The sequence below is a fragment of the Ambystoma mexicanum genome, chromosome 5p, assembly GCF_040938575.1.
Source record: "Ambystoma mexicanum isolate Mex_15411 chromosome 5p, UKY_AmexF1_1, whole genome shotgun sequence".
NCBI lineage: Eukaryota > Metazoa > Chordata > Amphibia > Caudata > Ambystomatidae > Ambystoma > Ambystoma mexicanum.
Window position 1 is genome coordinate 891,169,949 of NC_090930.1, and position 23,173 is coordinate 891,193,121.

The 23,173-nt window shown below is 44.9% G+C and overlaps 1 protein-coding gene across 1 annotated transcript in view; it reads left to right on the plus strand.

Moving 5' to 3' along the window:
* Positions 1–23,173, plus strand: part of PKD1L1 (polycystin 1 like 1, transient receptor potential channel interacting) — a 2,330,280-nt gene that overhangs the window by 1,832,080 nt on the left and 475,027 nt on the right. Inside the window, exon 45 of the mRNA XM_069613333.1 lies at positions 7,055–7,138. Coding sequence (XP_069469434.1) covers positions 7,055–7,138 — 84 coding nt within the window. The remainder of the gene's footprint in view (positions 1–7,054; positions 7,139–23,173) is intronic.

The window sequence follows — 23,173 nt, forward strand, 5'->3', positions numbered from 1 at the left end:
TCCCCAGGTAGAATATATAGTGGCTGCTGTTGGGAGCGAGGCTGGGGACACGGGAAAGGTTGCCTTAGCAACCAGAGTTGCCCACCACAGTGCACATGCGCAGAAACCAGGAGCCAGCCCCACGCGCATACGTACAGAATTTGTCATGGCGCCAACCCGTGCAGAATGGGTGTAAAGACTGGAGGGGGGGGTCTGTACTTCTGCTCTCTATATGGTAGAGGAGAGGCACAGAGGACCCCATCCAAGATTCTCTATTACGGTTGCAATGGACGAGCAATCAAGGCCTAGCTTCTCAGGAGGTGATGCAGGCTGGTTCTTGTACAGTGTAGTCCCCAACCCCCCACAAAGGAATGTCCACACACTGTATTAGTTAAATCACAGTCTTTATATAATTAAGTTCAAAGTTTATACAATCACAATAACTCACTTTGTGCTTAGTTAATCTATAATGGCAAATATATATAGTTCTAAGTGGTACCACAATTATCATCAGATCTCATTAAAGTGCATCAACTATACTCTGGTCAAATGTCACACAGATCACTCAATAAAGAAAACCATTAAGAGAAATAGAAGGGAAGCAGTTGGTTAGAACAATTGGCAGAATACTGGCCCCTACCAACTAGGCACAATTCTGCGTGGAGATCCCCCCCACCTGGGCAACCTGTGAATAAAGATATATTGTACAAGCCCAGTCCATATATTGTTCACAAGAGTCTTATTTCCTTCTAAAATAGTTCTACAACCCCAATGTACCTGGAATAGCAGAGTTCGACGTCGGGGCATTGAAGGATCCTTCTTGAGTTGGCTCCCTTTAAGGCAGGAGCCACGATCATCGAGATCCCACTAGGAAAAGGGTTGAATGACGACAGTGAGGTGGCAGCTTCATTCCTAGCGGTGCTCGTCGACGACGGAGCATTGACATCCTGCAAGGAAGAGGCGTGCGGGGCACCTTGGTGACGATAGTTCAGGACCGCAAAGAGATTGTGAAGAACTGTGGCCCAGCAATGGCGTCGAGTTGTCGGCGTCTCTGTGGTCTTTAGGTGGTGGGAAACCTACCGGCGGATGCTCCTCGGCGCATTGGCGGCTTCGGCTTTCTGCGGCGGGACAAAGCGGTTGACTGTGCAGGAGAGAGCGTCCTTGGATCAAATGTTAATTAGGCAAAGGGAGCATGGCGGCTCCGGTCGGCGACGGCAGTCGTCGATGGTGATGGACAACAGTGTCCGGGCGCTTCTCCTTGTGATTCCGCGGCGGTCCTCGTCTCTGGTCGGCAGCCTTTCGTAGGTCTGTCTACCAGGGAGTGCTGGCAAAGATTAGCAGTGCACGCTGGTCCCTCGGAGCTTGGGAAGAGGGCGCCTAACCAGGTCCTCTCTTGGTCAGACCTTGGAGACACAGCAGCTTTCAGATAGATGAATTAGAGCAGCAGCCAGACTTCTCTTCCAGCAGGGCTTCAAGGTTAAGCTTCCGTTTCAACTCCAGTTTCTCTTCAGCTTCTGAACATGAATTCTAGCAGTGAGAGGCCCCCAGATATACTAGTTGATCTCCCATTCATTCTTCTGGGTCACACTCAGGCAACCAATCGGTCAGAAGGGCATTCATGCAGGCAGGCAGCCAATCAGGTGCATAGTTCATTCAGGCCATTCACTTCGCTCCAGACGCTCACAACAATTTATGTGTATTGGGACAAGTACCCAGCCATTCAACACTCCACACTGCATTCATACCAGTTTCGGGCAGGGCTGTCTCAGGCATTGTGTCACACACCAGAAACTAGACATCCACAACAAGAAGTGCATATTCGTCACGTCACACACTCCATTCACCCAGGTCCCACCCACAGGGTGTACCCACAACATACAGTCACTGGGAAGGCTCCAGCCAGTCTGGCCTGGACCTCACAACAACACCATATATGGAACTTCCACCCAACAGCCAGTCAAGGGGAAGGGACAGAGTCAGGGCTTCCCAGGACTTTGGGAAAACAAGGTAACCGGCAATAGAAAGCAAGAGGCCGCAGGGGCCATCTTGTTTCCTATCAGGAATCAACTAATTCCAATGGCAGGGCCTGGGTATCCCAAAATGGAGGATACTCAGAGCACCTGTCAAATTCAGCATGGAGCTGCCACCAGCCCATACCCTGCTCTGTGGGTCACACACAGGTGCCCAAAAACATACACTACAGGCACAGGACTGCACCCCCCCACCTATGGGTTCCATAAGGGTATCCCATGGGTCTGTACACCAAACCAAAAGAGAGCTGCACCGCCAGGAGTCCCACATGAACTCCTGTGCAGAAAACACGACAGAACACATGATGAAAAACAGTAAAGGACAAGGATACAGAGGCCCTGTCCCTCCAATGCATTTCCAGCATCACAATGGGCGCGTCCAGCGACCTATCCATGATCAGGGAATGATCGCATTACCCACCAGTCCAGGAGCGCCTGCCTCCAGAACCACCTGGGATAAAGACGCCAGGATGTTTAGCGTCCTCCAGGTAAGGAAGAGTGCGTGGGATGGCGGGGTGGCACAGCATGTCACAGGGTACTGGAACAAGAACAGGTCAAGGAGGTATCGGGAGAATTGGGTTGTAAGGGAGAAGATGAATGCTGCTAGGGGTGGAGGTACCTCATAGATAGGGGTGGAGGTACCCCATAGCCGAGGATCGGGAGGAGGAACAAGCGCATGCTGGAACCACAAAGAGGTAAGACAACATACGGCTAGTGGTTCAGCGCTAAAGCCTAGAGGCAGGTCCCCACGCATGAGTGAGCAGCTGTTCAGCAAAGGAGGAAAACATGCCAGTCTTGGGAAGTAGGATAAGACACCTGGACAGTGATGCACTGTAGCACCTAGGCCTGCACCTGAAAACCCCTTCAGCCTACTTCACCTTACTGAGGCAACAGCTGGAACGTCAATGAGAGTGTTGTTTCCACCTGGAGAAGGATACACACTAGGAAATCTGGACTTTGTCCACATGTTCAGACCCTCTGTGGGAAGAGACCTCTAGAGACCTTTCTTTGGCACACATTATCCGAATCAGGACTAATTTCTTTTCCTTGTTGTTTTCTAGCCAGATCCTATGTTTCAGTTGCTCAATCTTTTTGTAAAGTCCCCAATAAACCACCTGTTGAGCAATACTCATGAGTAGCGCCCTCTGTGGACTCCACTTGGCTTCATGATTGGTGATTGACAAGAGGAACTAAGAGGACAGTGGCATTTGGTAATGTGAAGTTGGTGACTGAAGAGGTGTCGAAGCCACACATTCAGCAGATGACTCAAAGCCAAGTTCTATGATTCTAATGTTTTAAATATAACAAACAGAAAAAATAGATTAGGTGTAACTGAGTTCACTTAGTGAGGGTTTCAACAAAAACATATACTGATCTGGCTTCTCTACAGGACTTTGATACTCATTCCTTCCCTCTCTCCCTTATACTTAGCCATTCTAGCATTTAAAGTCGCACAGTTTGGGGTTTAGTTTATTGCCTGTTGAGGTAGCCTGCTTGACATTTGTAAATGTTGTCTGGGTTTTGAATTTTATCACCAGCAGAACCAGGCACCATCAATCCCATGTGTCATCTAAATATGAGGCAAGCTTCACACTCTTTAAAACCTCCCTGGTTACTGCCCCTCCACCGAATTTTGAGTCCTTTTAGGAGCTCGAGTCCTAACTAGTCTCCCCTATTGCTGGCCCACTCTTTGGGACCCACCTCCTTATCCCTTCCTCCTTGCTTGTCTTCACCTCCTCTCACTCCCCCTGCTTCTCCTCTGCTCCATATTGCTCATCTTCCCCCTCCACTTTTGCTCCTATCTCAGATATTCTCCCCCTACTTTCTCCTTCTCTTCACTTCTTCCATCTCCACTACCGCTTCTCTCCCTGGTCTCCTCCCATTCTCTCCCCGTCAACCCCTACAACCTCCATGTCATCCTCTTTGCACCATTTCTCCCTGCCACTCTGCCATGCACTCTCCTTCACCTCATGCTTAACTCCTGACACCCAAACCTTTCTCTCTCTGTTACGTTATGTTACATTTATTTATACAGTGCACAATCATCCAAGGGCATCTTGTCGCTAAGGGCAAGAGAGGATCAGCAACAGATACAGAGTACCTAAAAGAGCAATGTTTTCAGCGAGCGTCGAAAAGAAAGATGGTCAACAATGGCTTGCAGAGTAAGTAGAAGTTTATTTCTAGGATCTTGCCGCCACCACAGAGAAGGCAAAACCTCCTATCTGAGACAGCCTGACCCGAGGAACCAAAACAGGAGAGCAGACTGAGACCTGAGAGCGTGCGAGGGAAAGTATTAAGAAAGTGTTTCCTGGAGATATTCTGCTCCCAGTTTATAAAAGGTGCGGTGAACAATGCAAAGTGACTTGAAGAAAATCCGCTTCGCCACCAGAAGCCAATGCAATTGTCTAAGCACAGGGGACATGTGAGCCCATGTGGGAGGACAAAGAACTGCTCTAGAAGCGGCATTTTGGAGCAGTTGGAGTCTATTTATGAGATAGACAGGTTGGCCAAAATAGAGTGAATTGCACTAGTCGACTGCGCTGGGAACCAGTGCAGCGACCACAGGGGTATGAAATTGGTTAGGAATGAAAGGAAGAACCTTCCTCAGCACACAACGCTTGAAATGGCCAGATTTGTTAACAGCCGCAACCAGATCGGCCATAGATAGAGAAGAGGATAGCTTAACCCTAGATTTTTCACAGTAGTGGATGGAAGAGGAAACGGGCCAAGAGAAGTGGGCCAAAAGTCAGGTGTCCAAAAGGAAAGGGGGCAGGTGGTGCCACAACCAGGACCTCTGTCTTGTTCCCATTCAATTTGAGTGAGTTCAGCACCATCCACGCTCCCAGATCCTCAAGACAACTTCTCAGCCGAGATGCAGTGTCCAGGCAAGTGAGGTCCAAACGAACGAGCAACTATCTCACCCTCACCTTTTTATAATCATGCAGGATTACCAGTAGGGCTCCAGTTTGCTTAACTGATTTCACTAGTGAAAATGATGTCAGAAAAACAAGGCTCACTTCTGGGTGATAACAAACAGAGACAATTTTATTGTTGTCTTGCAAGACCGGAAAACCAGCAGCCTAGGTCTATCAGGAACTGACTGCTCTAACCCGAACCGCTCTACAGATCGCTCACCAATAATCTGTCACTAATTGCCGAAACCTAATAACATTATAGAAACCATCACTATTCCTTTCAGCAGGTATATGCCGCCTCCCGCAAACACAGTGCATCCTTTCATGTTTAGTCCTCCATTCATATCAAGTTCCAGTTACTGTTTCACATGAGTCCTTGAATGCATCCCACTGAAGGACGTTTGCACCCCTCCCATTGTGTCATCATTTGCATGCTGTGAGCAATCCCTTGTCCAAACTGGACCTAACCAGTTTATGCAGTCCATGAGTCTAATTGTCCTTGGCTGGAGTTTCTGCAAGCCAGCACTTTTCCAGCCTTCCTTTATACGCATGCTTGAGCGTCCATTAGAAAAAAAGCAATCTCTAAGCCAACTTAACTAAAACATGCAAGTATCACAATGTCCGCTAAAAGGAAACCAATATCAATAAGGGGTCACTTAATGCTGTCTCACTGGGGGCATGACCTACATTTGACCTCAAGTATTTATTTACTAATTTCTTTATTTGGTTTATCTTTTCGCCCACAAAGTGTTGAGCAGGCGCTGTGGTTGGAGTGCTCGCAATGGAACTATAAACTTCCCAGCTGCTATTACTTGGTATTTTGGTTTGTGTAATTTGATCAAAGATCAATGCTACTCAGTCTCCCATCTTGAATTGTCTTTTTCATTGTAGTGGCCACTCCTTGGGTGCTGTGGGTAAACAAGGGATTCCTTGCATTTCGTGCACTCAAACCGAGACAGTCCAGTTTTCTTTGTGCGGGTGTGCACGAAAAACACCCATTGTCATGTGCTTCCTATAAAACAATTCTTGCCCTTCACTTCAGAGACAATCCTTCAGTTTTTATAGCAGGTTCCATCTGCCTTGTACAAGAATCTTTCTTCGTAATAAGAGCAGTAATTCCTCTATGATATGCACAAGGGGCTTTCTTACCCCTGAGCTCTAGAGTCACTGGTGGCTCAAACAAAGAAGGCTTTGGATGGATTGGGGAGCCTCCATTTACCTCGACCAAGGCCTACTTCAAAGAGCGCGTTGTGGCCCCTGGTCCTATAGTCTCCCCATTGCTATCCTCCAGCCTAAGACACGGGACGTTGTCACAGAAGGTATAAACCAGGTAAGTATAGACTTAAAGCCAACCCAAGACTTTCGTGGATACATTCTGAAACAGCCCTTGAATTGCCATTTGGTACTTTGGTTCACTTTTGCAGCCATAGTTCTTTAGTCTTTAATGGGGAATTGCAAATGAAAGAAAATAAATAAATGTGTTTCAATTTTGAGTGTGTCTCATTAAATGATGCATTTGTAATGTGTGTATTACACCCAAACGTGTTTTTCCAATATAGACACTTTAATGTCATTGCTCTGAAAGTATATCTTCTTTGTTCCTCTCCTGTTCCAGAATACAGGTTAGCATTACAAAGAATGTTGTGGACGTTTGTAGGTCCACTTGTCAGTGGCATGGAAATGCACAGTTCCCAATGTCTATCAACTGAGGAAAGCAAGTTATACAGTCAATAATTTGTTCAGTTTATATAGGAATATGCGTAGTATTTTGATTGCTCTGTTAGGACCAGGTATGCCTGCTCTGCCCTGCAGTATGATGAATCGGAGAGGGATGCAAATGCCTTGACAACTAAGTAATGTAGGTTAGACTATAACTCAGAAAGTTCATGTTCATCGTAGGACAATGATAATTAACAGCATTCATTGTACCTCCGTATCCCTAATCATCTAGCGCATTACTTGCATAATATAAAATATTGCGGCGACTCACTTGGTAGAATTTAATAGGCATTTGGTCTTTTCACTCATATATGCTCATATAAGCAAACATGTTGTATGCGAGGCGGTCTGTTAAACTAAGTTTTGATCTTGCTAACCACCATTTAATGTTTTGTAACGTTTTTATCCCAGGCTGGTCCTGTTGGAGGAAAGTGCTTTCTCATTGGCTCTCCTATTCTCCGACAACTTAGCGTTCTGCACAATGCTTCATGTGCGGTAAGAGTTGAAAATATATTCTGATCATTTTAAAGTTTGTGCAAAGGTGCAACACAATATTTTTTGATTGACGGTTTGATTTGGGTTTAATCTCTCTAAAGTTATTATATTTGCATATATGGTTGCACCATGCAAATCCCTTTTTTGGTGGATCTGGTTTTGTTAGACATCACATATGTACTTACCCCTGCTCTGAATAACAATGAGAATAGGATTCTGCATTTGCTATGTCAACAATATTTGGGCAGGGCAATGCCTCCCCTGAGTCTTGATAGGTGCCTGCCGTGCAGAGGAGGAGAATGCTCATCTAGTGTTGTCACCCATTCCCCTGGACACAAATGGAGTTGCTGATGAATCTACAGTGGGAGCTTGAGATGGAGACAAGCCAGTATGGCTTGTGAATGTGAACACGAGAAGACAAAGGCATTAATCTACTAAAATTTTGATCACTGCAGAGCAGGGACGTCATTTCACCAAAATGCCAGGGGTAGCGGAAGTGACATCACACAACCCTTAATAATAAATAATAATAATTTGGCATTTATATAGTGCTACGAACCCTCAGGTATCGGAGCGCTGCTTATTATTGCCCACGGTGTGTGGTGCTCATTTATCGACCTCGGAAGGAGGAAAGGCTGAGATTGGCCCCGCCAGGCTGAGATTGGCCCCGCCGGGATTCGAACCTACGGATGCAAGCTCTGCACAGATTTCAAAGCAAGCGCTCTACTCGCTGTGCCACTTGACGGGCTAATAACTTCACAGGAAGTGATGTCATTTAACCCGACCCCGAAGTGACATCACAGGAAGCAATGGAACACAACCTTTCACCCCTTGACTAAACGGGGAGTGGCATCACATAGCAATGTTCCTAAGTACACTACGAAAAATATGAATACAATATCACTATAATGTGATATACATTTCATACAAGAATGGATCATCATATGTATCTTTAATTTCAATGTGTATAGTCCCATATTACCAAATTACTGTGAATGCAAGCAGACGTGCAAGGCCAAATGATGTGTAATTGTATAGCACTTACGTTTAAGCGCTTTATATAGAACAAATATACATGCAATATCACCCAACCTGTGTTGGTACTCATTTATCGAAAAAAAGCAAAAACAAAGAGGTGATGGCTGGAAGGTTTAGACTGAATCTTAACCACTGGCATTGCTCGGGGCAACCCTCCAGACCATCATTCTTGGCCTGCCAAGCCATTACAGAAGGGGAAAGACCATATGCAAATCAGGCTTGGCCCCACCCCAAAAGGGGCAGTCCAGCCCGAACTGCTAGGTCACATCCCTTTTGCACGAGACCACAAGCATCCCCAAAAATGTTTCTCCCTTGTTGGGGCTCATCAGTGAGGAGTAGCTTGGGTCTCTAGGCCCAGCAGGCACGGGACCCACGTCTGGGCATACCCGTCCCACTCGGGGTGACAAAGCAAAAACAAAGAGGTGATGGCTGGAAGGTTTAGACTGAATCTTAACCACTGGCATTTTTCGGGGCAACCCTCCAGACCATCGTTGTTCGCCTGCCAAGCCATTACAGAAGGGGAAAGACCATATGCAAATCGGGCTTGGCACCACCCCAAAAGGGGCAGTCATTTATCGACCTCAGAAAGATGAAAGGCTAAGTTGAGGTGTTTAAGAGCAGACTAAATCAGCGACTCACCCCCTGAAGTGTGCCTAAAATAAATCTTTAATGAGTGTAGCAATTATTGAATAGAATTCCAGAAAGGCACATTTTGTGTGATTCCTATTCTTTCTTATTTAGGGTCGCCGCTCAAAATGTTACACTTGTGGAACCCCCTGTTTTTATTTAAGAGGCCTGAACAAGAATGCCAGCCACTCCAGAAACAAAGAGCCACATGGTGCTGGCCACAGCTCAAGAGCTTACATTGAAAAAACAATCAATAAAATAAGTTTCTTTTTTGTGTTTTTTTAGGGGTAGCAAGGGAGACCTCAGGGGTCGCAAATGCGACCCTCAAATGACGTCCATGCTGCAGAGCCAAAACAATGCTCAGGTCCTTCTAACATTTTGCACAAAGGGACATGTCTAAGTGCGATGAGACCACTGCAGTGGGGATCTGGTGCAGTATATTATCTTTATAAAGCAGCATAAAGGGGAAACGAAACAAAGGAAAAGATTTGCTCATTTTGCAGGGAATTAAGAACATTGCAAATTCACATGTCTGACATACAACCTCTCCCAACCTCTTCCAAATATCGTGACTAAAATGGTTTCTAGGTGTACAAGCAGTGCAGATCACCATTTCATGTGCCGTTTAGCGCATTGTATAGCGTACTCACTCCTGTTTCACACCCATTCTTTCCATTTTGCCTAGTTGGACAGCTGTGGGGGACCCTCAGCCCAGATCTTGGGGTGCACTGGGGATCATGTTGCTGCCCTCCAACCAAACAGTTTCCTTTCCTGCCCTTCAGTCCTGTGACGTTCCTTTATGGTAGCAGCACTCTAGAAGCAACAAAGCGTCCCAGCCAGATGGCGACATAACAGAAGAGTACCAGACTGTCACTGCTACAGAAAGTCCGAAATCTGGCCCATCTTTCTCTACTTTGCCTTGTTTGTCACACAGTCTAGTGAACACATCCTGCATAGGGAGCTCACTCTATAGTATATCCTTGTAGATTGCTACACATTACCATGATTTGACAGCCAAATAAGGCATCAACTTGTCTCACCATGAACTAAAATAAAGTCTTGCATGACATCATATGGAATAAACTCTTGACCTTGCCACAATATATGGAGATGCATTAGCAAATAAGTCACCAAACTTCCAAGCACTTTCTAGAGCCACTCATGCATCCAATATAACTATGTGTACTGACTTAAAATTCATAAAATCTGTCTTGGAAACGCAACCCAATTATCACAACACTTTAGGACATATCCGCCTCCTCGCTCTCACAGAACCATGGTGCACCTAATAGCACTGACATGCACCATGCTATCACAAACTGTTCTTCACCCGCTGCATCCCTTCCTCTCAGTGTATCTTTCCCATTTTTCCATTGTGACATGCAGCCACCAAAAACCACGCCGAGATTTATGGACCGTCCAAGGGTTTTTATTACATTTCTGCCAAACAAAGGGTTGGACTGATGTTTGTATTATGTGGTGCATGGCCATGGGCTTCAGGGCAAACACTTAACAAGTAGAAGAAAGAAGCCTAACAGTCAGGCAAGAGAGGACAGGAGAGAGGGGAGATGGCTCTTCAGACCGGTCTTAAGTTGAACAGCAAGTTTTAGGATCTCTTGAATTCTACCAGGGACAGGGAGGCCCTCAAAGAGAGCGAGAGGGTATTCCATTCCCTGGGTGCTTGGGCGTTGAAGCTTGCTCCGCCATATTTCATGAGTTTAAAACATGGTTGCACCAGTTTGATTGTCCCTAGAGCGCAGCTTATGCTTAGGCTGATTGACAATCAAGCGATCAGTCAGGTGTTGGGGAGCAATAGCAGTCCAGCATTTATGTTAGTGACAACATTTTATGAATGATCCTATGTTTGACAGGAAGCCAATGTAGGTAGGGCCCTTCTAGATGAGGTCACGTGGTCCCGTTTTGATAAGCCAAAGGTTGCTCTCACTGCACCATTTTTAGTGGTTTGGAGGGAGTGTAGATTGGCTAATGAGGTGCCAAAAAGAAGACTATTACAGTAGTTGAGCCTGGTATTCACCTGGGCAGTGACGAGTAATGATGTGTTACTGAAAGACAAATAAGGCCTTATCTGGTGCAGTAACATGGTGACATATTCAAAAGAGGATCGACTGTGAGAGACCTGCCGCTTCATAGATAACACAGCGTCCAGATACACCCCCAAAGTCTTCACACATCCAGCCACAAAGATCTTACTACCCATGATGGTAAAACATGTATACAGAAGGTCTAGTTTCTTTAACTGAGGTCCAGAGGCAACGATGAGCACTCAGTCTTTTAGGTGTTAAGGGCAAGGGAGTTTTAATGCTATTCAGGATTGGATTGCTGTGTACACCTCGCTCAGGGACTTGGAGTCTTCTGCTTAATTACCTGACCACTCAAGGAGAACCTGGGTGTCATCCACATAGTTTGTATATTGTACAGCCAGGCTATCAAAGAGGTCAAGTAGGGGCCTGATATAAATATTGAACAAGGTGGGTGATGGGCATGATCCTTGTGGCACGCCACAGATGGTAATAGTGGGGAGTGCCTGAGCATTCCCGATAGCCACTGAATTCTTGGAGCTGTAAGTATGCAACTCTGTCTAGGATTTTAAGAAGGTACGGTACATTTGTTATTGATGGTAGTTTTTGGTCAGTGAGGGATTCAGAGAACTCTTCTTTAATAATGGCGTAATCCATGCTTCCTTCAAAGATGATGGAACTATACCATCCCTGAAGGAAATGTTCACCATCTTGTTGATCCATGTGACAAGCACATCTAAAGACCCTTTATAGATGTTAGCTGGACAAATGTCACCCAGGCATGAGGTTGGTTTTAGTTGGAGTAACTATGGCAAGAATTTCAGCTTTATGCACTATTGAAATTGAAACTTGGGTGATGATATGTTGAAGGTGAAGGTGAGAGGGATATATGATGCTTCCATGTCCACATTAGAAACTTTTGAGGATATGTTTCCGATCAGTAATCACTTTTTGATGTCCCTAATGGTAGGAGGGAATGCAGGGATTTTACCCACAAACTTCTTGAGAATTTTAAAGAGCTTGCTAGAGCTGCATCTTGCATTATTAATTCTCATATTGTAGTTCTTGGTTTTTGTCTCTGTGATGGCGTGTTTGAATGTTTGCAAAGTTTCCTTGTACTTGCTTAGGGTATGGGGCAAGGAGTATTATGCCACTACTGCTCTAAAGCTCCTTTCTGGCCTTAATGATGCAGTCATCAATACAGGACTTCTTTATCTTCTCTGGTTTGATCTTCCTGCTTTTTTTCCAGTGCCAAAGTCTCGATAGTTGAGGAGCTGGCATGTGAGAGATGGGATACAAGGTCTGTGGTGTTGTCAAAGGGTTCCAGCAAGTCTAGTTTGGTGGGCAGAGTTGCTGAGAATTATTAGCCGTGACATTTTTACGTTTTCAGCACTTTTTTACAGTTATTGGCTATTTGTCCAGCCTAGGTTGCACAGTAGGTAAGAATACTGTGGTATTGACCGTTGAATGATCTGACAATGGGCATAACAGTGTTGAGATGGATGCACTTCATTTTGTATTTTTTTATTATTGGGTATTTATAATGAACCTCTACAGTAAAAGGTGTTTCAAGGCGCAACAAGACAAAAGATGGGGGGTGGAACAGGGATGAAGAATGGCAAACTGGTGCTACTAGGTCTTGTCATTCAGATTGCAGAAGTGCAGTAAAAGAAGTGCAGGGGAATGGAGAGGAGGGTAAGTGTGGGTCATAGTGGCATGCGCTAATGCTAAGGAGGGAAAGGAAGTACAGGTCAGGTTGGAGAGCGCAGTACTGGGGGTGTGGGGGGAATAAGGCCCCTGTGCTAGGCGAGTGCTAAGGGGAGGCCAAGTGCTAAGGGGAGGCCAAGCGCCAGGGGAATGCAGAGAGTGCAGGGGAATGAAAGTCCACATGCTAAGTGCAAGGACGGGACTAAATGGGCTCAATAGGGGTGCAAGCCCAGCCAGGCTAGTTCAGGGGGAGGGAGCCCTATAGGGCAAGTGCAGGTAAGAGGGGGGACAGGCGATCCCAAAGTGCTGGGGGAGACTGGGCGAGGAGGGCCTGGTACCCATATAAATCCGAAGGAACAAGGCAGCCAGTCAATTCAGCAGAGGGGGATATTAGCAGGGGAGAAGGAGAGGGAAGGACAAAGAGAAAATGAGGGTCTTGAGAAGCTTACGGAACTTAAGGAGATCCGGCTCAAGTCTGAGAGGGGCAGGGAGGCCGTACAAGAGGCAGGCTCCTGCAGAAGAGAGAGATCTACCCCCCACTCTCTGCTTGGAAAAGCGTCTGATCAGCAGAGAGCTGGAGCTAGAAGACCAAAGGGCTCTAGCAGAGAGGTATTTAGGGAGAGAGAGTTGGATGTAGGTGGGTCCCAGGCCCAAGAAAGCCTTGTGGACGATGTAGATGGTCTTGAGCCTGATCCTTGCAGCAACCGGGAGCCTTTGGAGCAATTATAGGGCTGGAGAGATGTGGCTGCTGGGCTTGAGGCCAAGGATAAGACTTGCAGTCTTTGGAGATTATGCATCAGTACCCAATCTAGGGTATAGCCATCTCTGTGGGTCTGTTCTTGACTAATTGGGTGTAGCCAATGGCACCAAGTGCTGAGAGTAGGGATATGGCTTTCATATCCTGTTTGTCCTCTGCCCAAAGGTTAAAGTCCCCTAAAACAATCCCTGGAGATTGGGGTTTAGTTATGTTATTGAGAAGGGCGAGAAGCTGCTCTTCAGACTGTGGCAGATGTTTAGGTAGTTTATACAGAGAAAGGATACACAAGGATATGTTTGAGTTGACTTTCATTTTTACTAACAGGCTTTCACAACCCTCAAGGTTCAGGGATCTTAACACTGAGGGCCATCCCTCTTTCTCTATGTCCCAGGCGATCAGATCTAAACATCTTATACCTGGGAGGGAGAGTTTGTAAGGCTGCCATCTTGGCTGCCTCATGAAGCCATGCTTCCGTTACTCCACGCATGTCCAAGTTAAATATGGTGAGATGGTCTGCAATCTCAACTCCATGTTGGACAAGCCAACGTGTGCTCAGCAGGGAGATACTGAGGTGTGGGTCCTGGATGGGGTCACTGATGTTGGCGTTAGTATCATGAGATTAATTTCTGTGTGATTAAGTCTGTAAATATTGTAGCTATTATAATATATTCCATGTATTACGTATTCTGAGTGATTTTTATTTGCTCATGCATAGGACTTTGCAAAGGAATTTCAGGCTGGACTTTATGCAGGGCGGGTCTCATCAATATTTGGTATAGTATGTTCAGTTAATTGCACATGCAGAATAGATTTTGTTTGCTCATACATGGAGTTTTCCAAAAGCATTTCAATGCTATGCATTATGGGAGTCTCATCAATGACTGGCAAAACATATTCCATAGCTTGTTCATACAGAGTAAGTTCTTGTTTGGGCATAAAGCTTTCCAAACGTTAATCAATACAGTGTTTGGTAGAGGTCTATTTCCATGATTCCAAGGACTGATAGCGGGACTCTATCTCCATGTGTCTGGTATGACGTGATATTCTGAGTCGGTATCGTGGTCATACGCTTGCACAATTTTTCCTGGAGTCCTATACTAGTGGACATGTTAATATCCCAAATGCTTCCTTTCCCAAAAATAGGGTGTTGGTACCTGTGAGATGCATTTGCAGGACTTGGTTTCCAGTGCGAGCAACCCTTTTCCCTCTGCACGCCTATGTGCACAATTTATGCGAACCAGCAAAAACCAGACTCACAAACGCACCGGTGCTAACACGCTACCGACTATATTCCTATAGGCTATGAATGGTGAGAGGCCCACAGCCTGTTAACTCCAGGACAGTGTTTGAAATAAGTTTTTTTTTTTTTAAGCGGTAGGTCCATACCACTCTCTCTCTCATTCTCTTTTTGGTATTCCCTCTGAAGCTCAGGCATTAATGACCTGTGATTAATGCTAGAGAATGGTAGCCCCTACTGTCTACATTTTTGATTTTGCACTACAGTTGTTTTTCCTAAATGCAAGCTCACTGACTACATCGGGTACTTTATAGTTGTCCTTAATCTAGCACTGCTTAGTATTCTATCGGGTGTTGTGGAGCAAGTCCTTGCACTCGCTCTTTTGGAAACATCTAGGCCAGTCAGTCTCAGTCGCACCTTGCCCTGTTTGCCTGCTGCTTTCTCTCCCCTCCAACCTTCTGTGCCTCCAGTGTTTCACTCGGCTTCCTACTTCAACCCTTGGATATAACTTATTTCCTCCTTCCTCTTGCCTCTCACTATGCCCAAACTCCCTCCAACCATTACCTTTCTCCTTTTACTCCTCCTTCTCTTTCTATGACTACTGCTCCTCTACTCTCACAACTGCAACTCCTCTTCTCTCACTATTACTATCGAGCATCAGCAATAGGTACTTCTCCAATTACACACCCCATACCACTATTGAGCTTGGGTATCTTGCACAACCCTAATTGAACCTGCCTACTTTTGCACAAATCAAATTTGCCAACTGTTATGCACATCTTGTATACTTGCACCTGCCTATTTTGCACAATTCCAGCCAAATCGAATTTGCCAACTGTTATGCACATCCTGTATACTTGAACCTGCATATTTTGCACAATCCTAGCCTAATCGAATCTACCTACTGTTACTGAGCAATTGATTATCTTGGCACATGTACTTACCTGCCAGTCGTACTTAAGCTAGTACCTCTTGACTAATTGACAGTAAACCTGTACACAATTTACACCGCTTACCTGTCAGTACAGTCACACCACACCGCTCAGACAGTTTGGACAACTAGATTACGTCATGTGGTTGCTGCCACCTGCCTGTCCTCACATCACTTACTTGGCCACTCTAGTGTATCTAACTGTCACTCACTGCATCCTCTCTTCTAGCACTGCCAGGACCAATCATCACTACCCCTCCACATACCCCTGCACCCTGACGCACATCACTAACTTCTCAGTCAACTCATACCTCAATGACCCTGCCTTGTGGCTTCAACATTTTGCTACTAAACCTACACCCAATCAACCATGCTCTATCCAGTCGAGGAATCTCAGATGCAGATCCAGACTGCCCCGTGCCCCATGTACCCAGCGCAGCTGCACCGACACCATACAACCCACCACACAGAAGACAACCCACCTGCCCACTCCTATTAACGAACTTAAGGGTGCCCTCATCAATGCCAGATCCATCACGGCCCATGCTCTGGATATTACTGACTTAATTACCGTCCATAACCTCGACTTCATTGCTATTACTGAAACCTGGCTTCATGCAGCCTCCGGCCCACTCCTCGCCCTCGCCATCCCGAATGGTTACTCCATCAACAGAATTGGCTGACAGACCACCTCATCCAAAGGAGGTGGTGTCGCATTTATACACAGAGACAACATCACTATGTGAACCATCCCTAACACCCAATTTAGCTCTGCCGAATCGTTATCGGTGAAACTTACCCTCTCCCCGACTAACACTGCAACTATACAGCTCATTTACAGACCTCCAGAACCACTTGGCTCCTTCACAGACAACATCACTTCCATCCTGACTGACAACACCAAGCCCAACTCTCAAGTGATGCTACTAGGTGACTTTAACCTTGGCCTATCTGACATTTAGGACCACATGGCCACCAAGGTCGCTACTACCCTTGCCAACTTAGGCTTCCAGCAGCGCATTCCTGAACCTACCCACAACAAGGGCAGAACGCTTGACTGGATCACTGATCTCAATTGCAGCATCTCGATAAGTTCTAACCACGCCTGTGCTTGGTCAGACCATCACATCATTATCTTCCACTTACCAGCCACCAACCCCCACGCCAAACGCACCATTGCCCCTGCTATTCCTACTAGGAACAAAAAAGACATTACCAGGGACAAACTATTCCCTCTCATCCTCCCCATCCTCAACAACTGTGCATCTCGGCACAAAGACCCCACTGTCCTAGTAGACACCTTCAACCAAACACTGCTCAGAGCTATCGATACTATAGCTCCGCTTAAACTTCAGAAAGCCAAACAACAAACCCATCTGAACTCCTGGTTCACCCAACAGCTTAGAGCCCTGCGTAAAGAGAATCGCAAGGCTGAAGCTCTTTGGAAAAGCTGTCCTTGCGAATCCAACAAAGATCGCCTTTTTATCACCTCCCTTAATTATAAAGAAGCGATCTTGCTAGCCAAAATAGAGACCTACAATCTGCGGATGTCCCAAGCTAAATCCAACACGAAGGAGTTATCCACAATTCTCAAAGAATTAGAATCCCCTTCCCCTGCACCTGACACCTGCAGTAAGGACAGTACGTGGTGCAACAACATCCAAAGCGCTCTCCTCAACAAAATAACCACCTTACAATCCAAAATCACTGCCAAACAAATCACCCTCTCTACCTCCCCCTTATCCAAACTAGTGACCCCCTCTACGGCCCCCTTTTCTCACACCCCTTTCAGCTTCACCCCACTCACCATCTCTGAGGTGGAACATATTATCTGTAACCTAAAACCATCCAACTGCCAAGGTGACTCCTGTCCGGCACCTATCATCAAGGAATCGGGACATGACCTGGCGCCCTTTATAACGACCTTTATCAACTCATTGTTCCAATCTGGAATGGTACCTACCAACCTGAAGGATGCCTGAGTTATCCCTCTTTTTAAAAAAAACAACTTTAGACCCGGAGATACCTACAAACTACAGACCCATCACTACCGTCCCTTTCCTTCTAAAAATATTAGACAGAGCAGCATACAGAACTATTTGGAAACCAACAACCTCCTTGGTACAAGACAATCTGGTTTTAGACTAAAGCACGGGACAGAAACCGCTCTCTTAGACCTTAAAACTCAAGTTGAGGATCTAAAAGACAATTGCAAACGAGCCCTCCTACTCTTATTGGACTTATCCGCAGCCTTCGATCTGGTCAATCACCAAATTCTCTGTCCGCATCTGAAATCCGCTGTCTACTTTTCTGACAATGCCACAAACTGGATTAGGTCATTCCTGGACAATAGGTATATGAGAGTATTTTCACTTACCTCCTCTGCAGATCCTGCCTCTGTCCACTGCGGAGTCCCTCAGGGGGTCCTGTGTCTCCCCCACACTTTACAATGTATTCATCAAACCTCTGTTTGATGTGCTTGACTATCTGGGCGTCACCTACACTAATTATGCGGATGACACCCAGATACTCATCCCCATTACTGGTGACTACATTGTTGATTCTAAAGCTCTGAATGACATTTACCAAGTCATCCAAGCTTGGATGGCCCAACACGAGTTGTGCCTTAATGCTAAAACAGAGCTCCTCATCTTGGGTACACAACAGAGACTCAACGAATTGAACCCTTTGTTCAGCTCTTTCAGTATTGACGACAACTCCATCAAAGTATCTAAAGATACCAAAACATTAGGAATCTACCTCGACTCCACACTCTCCCTTGCCCGACAAACCAATGCAGTCATAACTGCCTCAGCCTACACCTGCAAGCTGATCACAGCCTGCTGACCATTCCTCACCACACAAAATTGCATCACCCTGGCCAGGACACTGGTTATGTCCAAACTGGACTATTGTAATGCTATATACCAGGGCACCAATCAACGTAACCTCAACAGACTCCAGATTACCCAAAACAGTGCCATCAGAGCAGCCCTTAACAACCCCAGATCAGCCCACATCTCAGAAACTAGGAAGAACCTTCACTGGCTCTCAGTCTCCCAAAGGATTTCCCTGAAAGCATTGGCCCTCACTTACAAATGCATAAACAACCATGCCCCTATCTATCTAGCTTCCCGCTTCACCCAGTACATTCCTACGCGGTCTCTAAGATCTGCCGAAACTCAAGGTCTCACGATTCCCAGATTTAAGCTTCAAACAGCCGGTGGTGTCAGCTTCCCAATCCAAGCGGCTAAACTCTGGAACACTTTGCCACTCGCCATCAGAAATATAACATCATTTAACTTATTCAAACACAAAGCCAAGATCTGGTTAGCTACCTCACACGAATAAATCGTGCATAACTCAACCCTAAGTATGACCTCTGGGATTATTTATTGCCGTGCACGATACTGTGCCATCGCACTTGATGTTTTGTAACGTTAACGGTAATTCCGCCATGATTGTAACAACTAGGCTGATTATGTGTCATTTGTGTACATTTTGTAATTAATGTTGAAGACATGCGCCCGGTGGCTGCGCTATACAAATAAAACAAATACAAATACAAATTACTGATCCTCTGCTCCCACTACTACCATTCCTCTCCTCTCACTATCATCTCATCTCTCGCAACTACTTCTCCACTACCCCTCCTCTCACTACTCTATACCAACTTCTACTCACTTGTTACACAGACCCCATACTCACCTCACCTTACAGTACCATTCACTTTACAGTACCATTGCACTTACCAAACCCCCAGCTCATGCCTTGAACACTCGACCACTGCTTTCTTCCTCCTGCTGGTCTCTTGCTCCAGCTTCATCTCCTGTGACCCCATCCATACAACTAGGACTTCCCTTTCCTGTTTCCTGTCTTTATGTATTCCTCCTTTACCAGGGAATGGATGGCTTGCCCTGGCTAATCTAATCTGCTAATTTCTGCAGGTGCTGTGAATGTGGGTATGAAAACATCAGGTGTTTCCCCTGTCCCCACTATTATTTGTCTTAACTATAGAACCACTATTAGAAGATACTAGAATACATGATAAAATAACCGGTATCCAATTAAATTCGACAAATGTAAAGCTGTCCCCATATGCAGAGGATATTTTACATTACCTGGCCAAACCCTTTACCTCTATTCCAAACCTGCTAGACACCAAAAGGAATTTCTCTTATGTTTTGGTTACAAACTTAATTTGGACAATTATGGAATGACTTGGTGTTCTAAAGACATCAAATACCGTGGCATTACTTTTACAGGGGAAATTGATTCTACCTTAAAACTCACTGTGGAAGGAGTAGTATATACAATTGATAAAATGACAGCAAAATGGTCTCCCCTCTATCTTACTTGTTGGGGTTAGCTGGATTCAATTAAAATAAACATTACACCTACAATACTGTACACTTTATGATTTCAATGTCTTTCCCTAAAACCTTCTTTAAAAAACTTGCTACACGATCTACATTTCTCTGGAACAAAAATGTGACAATTGCTTTAAAAGAGACTTGGACTTACCCAAATAATTGAGTAGAATCAAATTTCCTGACTGTGTCCTTTCATAAATCCTTTGTTGCGTAAATTAGTTTTGTATAAATACCCACTAAAACAAGTTTTGAGTTAATCCATAGATGACATAACAAAGGCATCTCTTGCTTACATCATGTCCTGTATTGGAATATGCAGATCCCTTTTCATAAACTCTTTAAATTGGATGATTTAGATTTGACATATACAGGGAAGTTAAAAATGCTATAACTTAGGCTTTACCAGAACGTAAACAAACTGCTCCTCCAATGTTGTATCTCAATATCTTAACAATGACACAACAAAAGCTGCTACATTTTATGAGATAATTATTAGTAATTATGTCATTTCTGTAAACGACTCACCTGGCATTAAAATCTGGGGAAAAATATTTGACCACTCATTCATCAATGAGATTGGGGGAACAAATCTGGTTACAGTCTTTCAAAACTTCTAATTCTACTAATTTAACTCAAACCATGTTCTTTATTTTAAACTGTGTTTCCAGATTTTCTCCTAACACATAATTTCTGTTGGTCCTGTAAAGCTCTCAACGCAGATTTCACACCATCTATTTTGAATTGTAGTTTTGTTTTTAGCGTTTTCGGCAAAGTTTGTTTAACCTTGTAAAATGATGTAAAGCACAATTTACTCTGTATGACCTAATTGTCAGACCACTTGGCAATTCTGACATTGCTGAAATTGTTTCCCCTAAACACTTTAAGTTGTTTGTTGTGATTGGTTTCCATCTCATTCATCCAAATGGCAATGTTCTGATAAATGATCGTGTATGTCTTGGTGGAATTATACCTGTTATGTGCATCAAATGTAATATGTTATGCTAATTCACTAAGTAACATGAACAGATTTAATGAAAAATTGAATATGTGGCCTAGAAAGGACAGGCCAGTTATGGGAAGACCTGGAGTTTCGCTCCTTACAGCAATTGTAAGAGCTTCTAAAGGTGGGCTCCCTCTCAGTGTTTTTATACTTACAAATGGAGAGGTAAATGACAAATAAGTGTTTGGGCAATAACCTAGCCAGGTATCTTACCCAATTGGAGAAAACCCTCATTAGTAGAGGCTCTGGGAAGGGCCTGATCTCCAGGCTCTACCAGGAAATTATCACAACAGAGCCACCAGAGCCACTACACATAAGAAACCAGTGGGGGGGGAGGTTGCGGGGGGTTGACCTGGGGATATAACTTGATGATGAGTTGTGGTCCAGAGTGTGTAGGCCAGTCAAGGGAACATCAGTGGCACCTCAATATAAGCACCACACTTTCAAACTGCTGCACAGTTGTCAATTTCCCCCAGTCAGGCTGGCCAAGATGTAGCCTAATTATAATTATATCCCATATTGTTGGTGAGGATGTAGCTCCCTGTGTACAACCTACTGCTAGCAGCCATGGTTATTTTGACCAGGGCATGGAAAAGTGAACCTGCTCCAACAAAACGAGAATGAGAAATGAAAGTAAATCCATTTGTGAAATGGAGCTCATGACACACATGGTTAACAAGATGGACAGTGGCCTACAGAAAAAGTGTCTCCCCTTTACCTCTGTGTATATGCCCAAGAGGTATTGATCTTCCAAGGTCTGGGTTAAGTTTGGACCGAACGTTCGTAACTGAGGAAACCAGACACACCTCAGCATCCAATAAGGAGATGGACACTTAGCGCTGTCCCGAAAGGGGTGGGGAGCGGTTAATTTGTCTTAGGCATCATTTGGTTATGGAGGTCACGGTTTCACTCGAAACTGTGGAATTGTTGAAAGACCTAAACAATGCAAATACTTTGCCCTGGTCCCTGTTATTGAAACTTGATGTTGAATCCGCGATTTATGTGACATTTTGGAAAATGAATAAAATAAATATGGAAACAAATTGAATATATTTGTAAATTATTTAAATACTCCTATTATTAATACACTTAGATATTTATGTATTATTTAAATATTGATAAGTGTTCTCTACGCACAGCAATTCTTTCATCTGACAGTTGATTAATATATTTCAAATGTAGCATCTACGATCAAAAGATCAACGCCAACAGGAAAAAATAAAAGCACATATGGATAGGAGAGACAACACTAGATCCCCATCTATCAACAAGGAGAAGCAAACTGAATGCCTAAGAAATCTTGAAAGGTGGCCACAAGGACCAGGAAAAAAAATAAGGATTACAATTGACCAAAGCCCCTTATCACAGAAACAATTGGGTTTGGCGATTGGGATGGAGTCAGGAAGAACGAAAGGAGCGCAGCAGAAGTGGATATGGATTCCTGAAGCCCTAGCAAAAAACAGGAGATCTAGCAACCAGCTATTCGAAAAGTTGAGGATGGCCTGACAAACGCAACAAAGGTTCAAATACCAGAGGAGAGAAACCACATAACTATGGGCTCATGGAATACTAGAGGGTTCAGCCACTTGACAGATGTTAGCGAGGGGAACTTGGGAAAATTTGACATTCTATGCCTGCAGGAGACATGGCTGATGTCCAAGCCTTATTTGGACAGCTATGTAATGACATTCACACCAGCACAAAAGGGTACGGCAGGCCACCCTAAGGTGGGACTTTTGACAGCAATTTGCTCAGGAAGTGGCTTTGAACTCCGAACTCAAATCCAACACTCATCTTTGCTGCAAGCCTCGATAATCCTGTTGCTAAATCATAAAGCAACAAATGTTGAGAGAGGAAGGGACACCATGCTCATAGTCAATACCTATTGGAATCCAATGGAGATCGCAACCGACCAATACCTATCTGCTGTAGACAACCTGTTGGAAGAAGGGTGTGAACGCCATCAGGAGAAACATATCATCATGAATGGCGATTTAAACTGCACATGTTCACATTCAGAAACAACAAGGCCAGCCAATCCTCAAGCAGTTCTGGCCTGGGAACAAGGCAAGAGGTGGGAGAGTCTCATGGAAAAATGGTTTCTACACAGCCTCCATTGGCTGAGAACTGGGAATAACCTGGTGGTACCTACTTGGCAAAGAGAGGAACAGCACAAACAATTGACCACACCTTTGTATCAAAGGAATTACTAAGCCGGGGGAGAGTTTAATGGGTGACCTCAACTTGGCAGACATCTGGCGATTGGAACACCCCTGTGATAGAGACTACACTTTTTACTCCCAATGTCATGATGCATACTCTCGCA